The sequence below is a fragment of the Myiozetetes cayanensis genome, unplaced genomic scaffold (assembly GCF_022539395.1).
Source record: "Myiozetetes cayanensis isolate MyiCay16 unplaced genomic scaffold, myiCay2020 scf12, whole genome shotgun sequence".
Lineage (NCBI taxonomy): Eukaryota > Metazoa > Chordata > Aves > Passeriformes > Tyrannidae > Myiozetetes > Myiozetetes cayanensis.
This window is the reverse complement of record NW_026086826.1, coordinates 5,436,567-5,445,847: the sequence shown is the minus strand read 5'-3', so window position 1 is coordinate 5,445,847 and position 9,281 is coordinate 5,436,567. Positions and strand designations below refer to the sequence as shown.

Below are 9,281 nucleotides of genomic sequence, written 5' to 3'. Positions count from 1 at the left end.
GAGCAGCGCGGGGCGGACGGAGCGGCCATGGCGGGGCCGCTGGCCCAGGGCTGGGGGCTGGGGGCTGCCCTGAGGAGCCGCGCCGCGCTCCGGCCGCTCGGGCTGCTGGCACCGCCGGCTCGGGGCGTGCTGGGGCCGGCAGCGGGAGCGGGAGCGGGATCGGGAGAGGCGGCGCTGGAGGAGAACCCCTTCTACGGGAAGTACCGCCACAAGATCCAGGAGCTGCGGAGGTGCGGGGCGGGGGAGGCGGCGCTGAGGGAAGGGGGCAGGGGGAAAGCTGGGTGGGGGAGCTGCTTTTTGGGCAAAGAGAGCTAGGTTTCTTTTTTTAAAAAGAGGGAGGTCCTTATATTTTAGAGTTACGCCCTCATGCGGAAATTGATCAGTTTAGGCCTATGGCTGCCTTGAAATTCACGTGTGGTTGGCACCGAGTCAGCGAGTGTCATCTCGGGGGAGGAGGAAAAGGGAGATCAGTGGGACAGTAAAATCTGAGAGGAGGGGTCCAACATCCTGGAGGTCCCCCCCAATCCTGGGGGTCTCCCCAACATCCTGGGAGTCCCTAAGGGTGAGGGAACCCCAGAATTTGGGGAAGGAAAAGAGAGATTAGCAGTGGGGTTGTCTCAGTGTCCTGAACATCCCATGGTGAGGCATTAAAAATTGGAGGGGTCTGACATCCGGGGGGGTCCTCCTAAAGTCTGTGAGTTCTCCCCAGTATCCTGGGCATCCCCTAAGTGTAAGGGACCCCCAAAAATTGGGCGAGGCACCCCAAAAATAAGAGGCAAATTGGGGGGAGTTGCTGGTGTCAGGGATGTTGTCCATACCCAGGCGGTCTCCTGACGTGCTCAGCTTAGTAAGAGATAGTTTTGCTAAAAAAAAAAACCAAAATTTTAAGTTAGGAACATGAATCAAATACCACAGTAAGCATTTAAAAAGGCCAAATGATGTTAATCACCCAGCATGGCTTTCCACCTTTGGAAACCATTGGAGCAGGCAAAGAGTATTCCAGCTTCTAGTCTTTTGTCATACTGTAAAGGGAGATTCGAACAGAAAATTAGTAGGTAGAAGCTGGTCTTATTTTGGGTGTAAGTCCATTTGTTGGAAAGGCCTCAACTGGAACAACCCATAGAAGAATCATGGCTTTGAATTATCCTGATAAAGGTGGGTCACCTTACTTAACAACAAAAATAAATGAAGCAAAAGACTTCATAAGCTCAATCGGTAGAACTGTGGAATGGTTTAGGTTGGAAGGGACCTTAGAGATCACCCAGTTCCAAACCCCCTGCCGTGGGCAGGGACACCTCCCACTGGACCAGGTTGCTCAGAGCCCCATCCAACCCGGCCTCCTTGGAATCCAGTGCCAAAAACTGAAATCCAAAGCCTTGGGTCATAGGAGATTCAGCAGATACGTTGTGCAACAGCTTTGACAGTTTCTTAACACTGCAGTGATTGTTCCTGTTTATTGTCATAACTGAAAACTGAAATGTTTTAGTTATATTAATTTATGTCTAGTTATGCTCCAAGGAGTTGGACTTGGATGACCCTTACGGGTCCCTTCCATCTCAAGATGTTCTGTGGTTCCGTTATACTGTTAATAGTCCCTTTTCCAATTCAGATCCAGTCCAGATGTGTTTGAATCCCGTATGGAAAAAAGAAGTGAAGTGAAAAAGCAGCCTGTGGGATATTCCAAACAAGGAGAATTTATCAGGTGCATGGAAGAAAAGGCAAGGCCAATTTTCTTTGTGAATCACATACATTAAAGCTATAAAGTTATTTATATGGGTTCAGCATAATGTTACAAACTTTCAGCGTTCCGGTTCATAGGAGCCCTGGAATTTCATTGTGTGATGGCTAAAAGTATTGTTCTGTATTCCAGTGTATTATTTTGCTATTTTTTAGATTCTAAATTCCCTGCTGATGTCTTGTTTAAGTGTTTAATTAGTTCCAGATCAGTTTGACAAGATGGAGTGACACCGTCTTCCATTTATCATTTTTCAGTGAATGCAAAAAATCTGTTCAATAGTATTGGATCCAAAAATGCATAATAGTTTGCTTTAAACTAATCCTTTCTGGCCTTGAAATTCATAATTAATGTTAAGTTATTTATTTAACTTAATCAGTCATTTATTTTATCAAAAATACGCTGCAGCAATCTTCAAATATCTGAAACTTAAGCTCCCACTCAGGAGATTTTTGTCAGCAGCCGTGTTATGATTGGCAGGGAAGGCAAATAAATGATATTAAGGCATTAGCTGTAAAACTAAAGAAGAATGTTTTCTTGTAGGCAGAAGGCTTGGGCACGAAGACATCAAAGGGAGGATTCACGAAGGATAAGGTAAGGGAAATGAACCTAAGTGTTAGGAAGGGACATTGAATTAAGTTCCTCTAGTTTGATTTTGTTCACTATAGTTGCATCCATTAATTCTAGATTCTTACATGAATCAGAGAATTGCCATCGTGCCAAATTCTTTATACTTTCTCTTGCAGACACTTGACTCAATTCTTAATGTTGAGATGGTGAAAGAAAAATCAGCGGAGGAGATAAAACAGGTGATGGATTTAAATGGAATAAGGTTTGCTTCACGTCTGTGCTTAATAGTCATCTACATGTAAGGATGGAAATTTTACTTAGACTGAAAAATGAAACACAGCTATGGATGTATATTTATAAAAAGCATATTCACATGCATATCAATAGAAGAAGATAAAGTTTTATCCATCTAGGTAAGTCCTTCTAGAATGTACCTCTTGTTTATCCTACTTGATAAATAATACATCTATAATACATCTAGACTTGACTCAAAACCAGTCTCTATTGTAATTCTTACTGTTGCTATTTACTGTGTAGCAGTTGAATTGGCATTAGCAAGTTCCTGTCAGGGTTAATGCCAGGTAAAGGGAAATCCTAGTAGTAGCTCGTGTGGATGGTTGTACATCTGTTTTGCATGAGTAAAACCAAAGCTTTTGCCACTTTGTACCTTTGTTTGCATTATCTGTCACCTGGGAGCCTGTGTACTCATACTAGAGTTGGTTAGGGTAAGGAGGAGCAGGGTGAGTCGGTTTGTTTGAAGAACAGTGTAAATCAAATTGCCCTCCCTAATACCTGCTTGGCTTTGTAGTGTATTCCCTTTTATCTAGTTAAAAGTCATATCTGTTGCATGTCTCTGATATGGCTTGGGTTAGATCTTTTATTTTCTTTACCCTGTTTCTGTTTCATTGCTTAAAAATTTTGCTGACAATTCTCGTCAGTTATGTAGGACTGGGGAAGAGCAACTGGAAAAGTCCTGAACCCTAGACTTTTACCTGTGCTTAGGAACTATGATTTTCTGTATAGGTATTGCCATCCTGCTGTGGTGGAGAAAAAGATTGTCAACACAGAGGAGCATTATGCAAAGACTTGTTTTCTGTTGAAAATGTTTTGTATGTTCTTTATTAAAAAAAAACCCAAACAAAACCAAAACAAACCACCAAAAAACCCTCACCTCTCAAACCCTCTAGAAATCATTAGTGTGGTATTTGAGAAGAATGTAAGAAGCACTTCTGAAAGCTGATACATCTTGAGCCCACTGATGATTTCTGTTACCTGATTGAAATCTGTCATTTGGTACAAGTACTCTGCAACCTTTGGAGGCGTGTATTGCATTAGCAAGAAACTCAGTCAGGCTTGATTGAAAAATGACTTCTCAAAGTGCTTACAAAGGTTAGTTGACATTCTGAAACATTTGGTATTACTGCTAGATTCTGTATTTTAACTGTATCTCATCTTCTTGGTTTCCTACAGATATGGAATCAGTATTTTTCTGCAAAAGATACAGTTTATGCTGTTATTCCTGTAAGTAGTTCCCCTGTAGTTATGCACTTGAAAAGCCAGCATGCAAAGCTTTCTTTTCCCACTGTGATTCGGTTGCTTTTAAAAGCAATCATTGAAGGAAAATGAGGTTTCAAGAACAAACTTTTTTTTTACTCATTTAGAGGAGTCTCAATAAATCAAGAACTTTTTTTCTGTACACCTGGCTTGAATTTCCAGGCTTATTTTATTATGAGCATCCAATACTCTTCACAGGGCCCTCATGTCTTTTAAGGTAGCATTGGTATTTTTAGAGTTACTAATTTTTTCTCAGGGTTGCTGGTTCCTTTTCCCTCTTCCCTGCATCACAAACAGCTGACTCAAGGTTAATATAGTAGTTTAGAGCCCTTGGCTGGTAACTTGCACATGGCTAATCACATGTGGTTTAGTTTCATACATCTACAATTATTGGCAGCACTGTCTTCTGTTGAGACTGCATGGTGTTTCCTGTGATAAGATCATATTTCTTATTCCTGATAACTTCACCAGATGTTAATTGCTCTTAGTCTGTGTTAGGCTGAAGGAGGGTTGTTTTTTTTTCGCTTTGGGGATTTTTTAAATTTTTACTACGGAGTCCTTCTGTGATCGCGATCTCTTAAATCTGCCTTTTCACAGCTGTGCACAAACTGTGTGTTCCTTGAGTTCTTGAAACCTCATTTAGGTCTGGGCTCTGATTTGCACTTGTATTTGGCCCTCTGAGCTGCAGCTGAAGTCAGTGGGAGGCTGTACCCTAAATGTGTGATGTGCTGTATGCTCTGAAAACGGCAGGGTGGGACTTGAAGTCAAGCAGCCCTGGGTTTCGGTTTTCCCAACGTGTGGATGTTGTGAAAATAGTTTGACTTGCACATTGACTGTAGCAGAGGGCCAAAGGCAGGGATTCCAGTTAAGATGATGTAGGTCTTTCATTAGTGGGGCTGGCACTGCTCTTTGGTGCACTGTTTTAAGAGCAGCGTTGGAAGCTTTTTAAGACTTCAATGCAAACCAGATCCCAGGCACATTAGGAAGCAGTTCATGGTGTCATGGAGCGAAAAAAACCACCTTGTCTTTTGCCAGAAGCTTTTTGTTGGCTAGGAAGAAAGGCCTTGCATAATTTCTCCAGTGCTCAGAAGTACACACAGAGGACTTTCTTGTTGATGAATGGCATATGTTTTCTTTCCTGATCACCTTAGAGTAGGTGTTAATATACAGTGCTGGGAAGCAAAGGATTTGGAGGAACACAAGAGAACATGTGAATGAGACCTCCAGGTTTCATCAGGGCTGGCCAAATATGATTGTGGTTTTAATATAAATAAGAACTAAGTATATTATTTGAGTGTGTATCTTGGCTGCATTTACTGAAGAACAGATGACTGTGATGTAAAATCCACAACTTGGATGTGCTGGGATATGTTGTCTTGCTCAGCTGTAGACACTGTGTGATGCAGTGGAGCAATTACTGAAACAAGATGTAATGTAAGCCTGAGGCATGGGGCCTCTACCTCCAAGGAATAAAGCTTTGGATCCAAGGAGTTTGCTGCTGCATCTTAGGCACAGCATTGTGAAAATGGGATACCGATGACATTTAGGTAACTAAGAACTAAATTTCAGTTTTCCATGCGCTCATCGTTAGCTGTTCCCACAGTGTGGGGCCTCCTCCAGATGGAAGTTGTACCCTGCAGAGGTTAATGAGGTGATTTTGAACAACTCTGCATCCACGTTTGTGTTGGGAAAATTGAATTTGTCTTTCTCCTTCCCCAAAGGCAGAGAAGTTTGATTTAATATGGAAGAGAGCCCAGAAATGTCCATCGGTACGTATGGCAGAGGCTCGCGGGGCGTGGTGGTGTAGCTGCAATGTTCTTCCCCTCTCCAAAGCCTAATCCATAAACTTTTGACCCTGCTGTATTCTGATACTTACTGTGTCAGGGCAGTTAGTGAAATCCAGGTGTTCAGATACTTGTCTTAGTGTTCAGATAAAGCTATGGCCATTCATGTGTATTAAACCAGTTTGATCTAGATAGAAGAGATGTAGGGTTGAGGCACAGAATGTCCCAGGGAATGGAGACTTTACTGGGTTGATGGATTAGCCCCATATATTTCACTTGCCAAGAGCAAGATCAAATATATCTGGCTTCCCGAGCTACTTGGAGATTGGAAAGTTATTTATAGCCTTAAGTGCATTTCTGTGCAGTGCACTGGCATTTAGTCAGGTATCCTGCGTGTTTTTCTGCTCCCATATTGTCCTTTCCCTTGGTGTGGGAAAATGAGCAAGTCTATAGCCTATGGAGCCCAATAGGCTGTGAGCCTCTAGAAGGAAAATGCTTGCTGCCTATTCTGGAACAGTTGGTGAAATTACAGGATTAAACATTCTAAATGTTCCTTACCTTCTGTGTGACCATTTCTGGTGTTAATTTTCTAGGCAGGAACAAAAAGGTCAGAGACTGAATGCTTTCCACTGTCCTTTCCTTTCCTTTATGTGTCTTGTAAAATACTGATAAAAATATGTGCCTACATATTTGCTAATGAAATAACACTGCTAAGGTAATTCTGGTTTATTGTCTGCTTTGAAGACTGGCTCTTGTTGTCCTGTCACTCCTGTTGGGGCAAAGAAACCCTTTTTTCTGTTGTGGTTCTCTGCCTAAAGCATTAAGGCTGGAGGCCAGTGTGACACAGGCATCATTTTGTTCTGTGAAAGGGAAAATTGGTTTGGTTTTTTATTTTGTCATTTCTTTGCAGTTTCTGTATGCTTTGCCAAGAAAAGAAGGGTATGAGTTCTTTGTGGGGCAATGGTCAGGAACAGAATTACACTTTACTTCCCTAATAAATGTTCAGGTGAGTGTTTGAAATAAAAAGACCAGAATCAGCTTAAGATCCAGAAATATACAATATCAGCCTATTGAAATACATGGTGTTTGCTAAAGAGTTTAACCAGCAGGTTGTCTAACTTAACTTGAAAAGAATTATCATGAAAAAAGTTACCATTAGCTATGAGTTAATGAGTAAATTAATTACAGGCAAATTAGTAAAGTTATGGGTATTGAGTGTCTCTAATCTACATGAGGCAGAAGTCCAGTAGTCTCAAAATAGAAGCAAGAGCCAAACTTTTTAGAACTGTTTGTGCAAGCTGCTTAAAATAGCAGTAGATGCTGTAAGGTGAAGTATCTTTCTCAAAGTTGTAGGTTCTTTTAACTGCAAAATGGTCTCCAGTCAAGGAAAAAAACTCAACCTAATTCTGCAAATCCCTTGTTTTTCATAAATACCAGGAATAATGAACTTTTAATTAGAACTGACACTTAAGCCCTGAAAACGAACTGCCTCTGTGGGCAGTTAATGCTCAAGGGTTTGTAATCAAGCAGCCAAATCTGCAGTAGAGCTGAAGTTCTGTATGGGACACTGACAGGTTTCTTTCTCTGCTTCAGACCCAAGGTGAAACAGCTCCAAGCCAGCTGGTCTTGTACCATTATCCCGAGCTGCAGAAGGAGAAAGGGATAGTACTAATGACAGCAGAAATGGACTCCAAGTTCTTGGTAAGAGAAGTCTGCTCATTGCCTTCCTTCATTTTATGCTGCTACTCCTGCTACAGTTTTGAACTACAACCAAGTTATAGTGAAGTCTTTGAAAAGACCCTTTGCCAAAGAATGGTCTTGCTAGATTTCTTTAATCTACTCAAATGTTAAGGAAAGCTAGAAGGGAATCATCAGTCTTTGATGATTTCAGCTCATGCATTCCCTTTTTTATAATTTGGGTATTATAATTCATTGTTGTAAAAAAAAAAAAAAAAAGCTTCTGTTTTTTACTTGTCAACAAATTAAAACAGTATTTTGAAGCTTAATACTATATTTATCAGAGCAGGAGACCTCCAGAGCTGTGTGTTTGGTTTCTATGTGCCTGTGCTCTCTGTGTGGGTGCACAGTTATTTGCAAAATTGTACTAGCACAGGGCCTGGGCTGATGGCACCGGGGATTGTCGTGGTGGGACAAGATAACTAAAATATCCCACCTCTAACTGACCCACTTACACCTGTTTGGAAACGTTGAGCAGAGTCACTGGTAATGCTTTTGCCCTGTTGTATCTCAGAGTAAACAAACAATCCTTGCAAGTAGGTCAGCTGTAGGAGGGGAAACATAAGGACTTGGTGCATCTCCAGCACCTTAGAGTGGGCAGGGATGAGGAAAGACATATTTGACCTCTGAGGCACAGCAGGGGAGTAGTTAAAACACACAGTGCTGAAGTGTGTAAGTAGGTCAGGAGCAGGAGGGAGGTGGTTTGTTGAGATTCGCTAAACAAAGGTGACTTGGAATTGCGCCATCTGATGAGCAGGACCTGTGGCCTTTCAGCTGCTAAAGAGCCTTTTTCAACGGGACACTTAAATCCCACAGTGGGTGGTGAGAGGTTCTTTGTTTTCCCTGGCAGGTGGTGCACGAAGCCCAGTGCTTGGCCAACCAGGCACAGCTCTTCTATGCCACGGATCGTTCCGAGACCTACGAGCTGGTGGAGACCTTCAACCACAGATCTGGTGAATTTAAATACATGTCAGTTATAGCAGAGCTCGAGCAAAGTGGACTTGGAAGGGAACTGAGACCTGGTCAGGTTTCTGACAAGTCGTAGAGCCCGAGCTGCGGGTGAAGTGAGCCAGCAGCAGGCAGGAGGGGGTCCTGCACAGGGTGGTCCTGTCTTTTGTGTTCTGCAACTTGGGGTTGGCTACAGAAGGCATCTGGAAACATCCTGGGAATGCGACAGTCCAGCCTGTCTGGCAGTGATGCAAGACGAGGACTTGGGACACTTGAATGACAGTAACTAATTGCCAGAATGGAGCCCTGCACTTCAGTGTAACTTCATCAGAAAGAGCCATTTTCCCTGTCCTGTAACGCCTGCTGGATTTTTGAAATCTGAAATAAAGTGACAGAAAGGGAACTGTGTAACTGACATCAGGAAAGAGATGACAACCAGTGTTTCTTCTCAGTAAATGCATTTTAAATGCCCTCCACCATTATAATTGCATGGTCCAGTGCTTTTTAATCTGTGTGGAATTTATACAGGCTTGTCCATCAAGAAGAAACAATTGGAGCAATGGTGTAAAACAGATGCCTCTTTGTGTCTTTGTGAGGTTTCTTACACAGATGTATACTGTGGCCTGAGTTTGTCTCAGGATTAAAAAACAGAGTGACTAGATTTGTTCTGGGAATTTTGTGCTTCTTAATTGATATATTAATTGGATCCTGTTGCTATGTTTCTGTCCTTGAGATGCTATTCCTGAGCAGTATGATGGTGTGAACATGGGTTTAATTTTTTTGTATATTTTTGATAGTGTGGAGGAATTATGGCCTGTTTTACAGACTTGACTTTTTTAAGACTGGCATCTGGTCAGGCAGCTCCACAAATGGTATTTGAAGGGACAGAAAATAGCTCTTGTTCCTATTTCAGGAAAGGCACTACTATCTGTAACAAAAGCAAGATGGACTGG

At 42.2% G+C, this 9,281-nt stretch overlaps 1 protein-coding gene across 1 annotated transcript; it reads left to right on the top strand.

Moving 5' to 3' along the window:
• Positions 1 to 8,989, top strand: ATPAF1 (ATP synthase mitochondrial F1 complex assembly factor 1). Its single transcript, XM_050307089.1, has 9 exons — positions 1 to 230; positions 1,610 to 1,718; positions 2,279 to 2,329; positions 2,482 to 2,544; positions 3,776 to 3,826; positions 5,581 to 5,628; positions 6,554 to 6,649; positions 7,237 to 7,344; positions 8,231 to 8,989. Exons 1-9 carry the CDS (start codon positions 28 to 30, stop codon positions 8,423 to 8,425), a joined length of 924 nt encoding a protein of 307 aa, XP_050163046.1. The 5' UTR covers positions 1 to 27; the 3' UTR covers positions 8,426 to 8,989.
• The last annotated feature ends 292 nt before the right edge of the window (positions 8,990 to 9,281 follow it).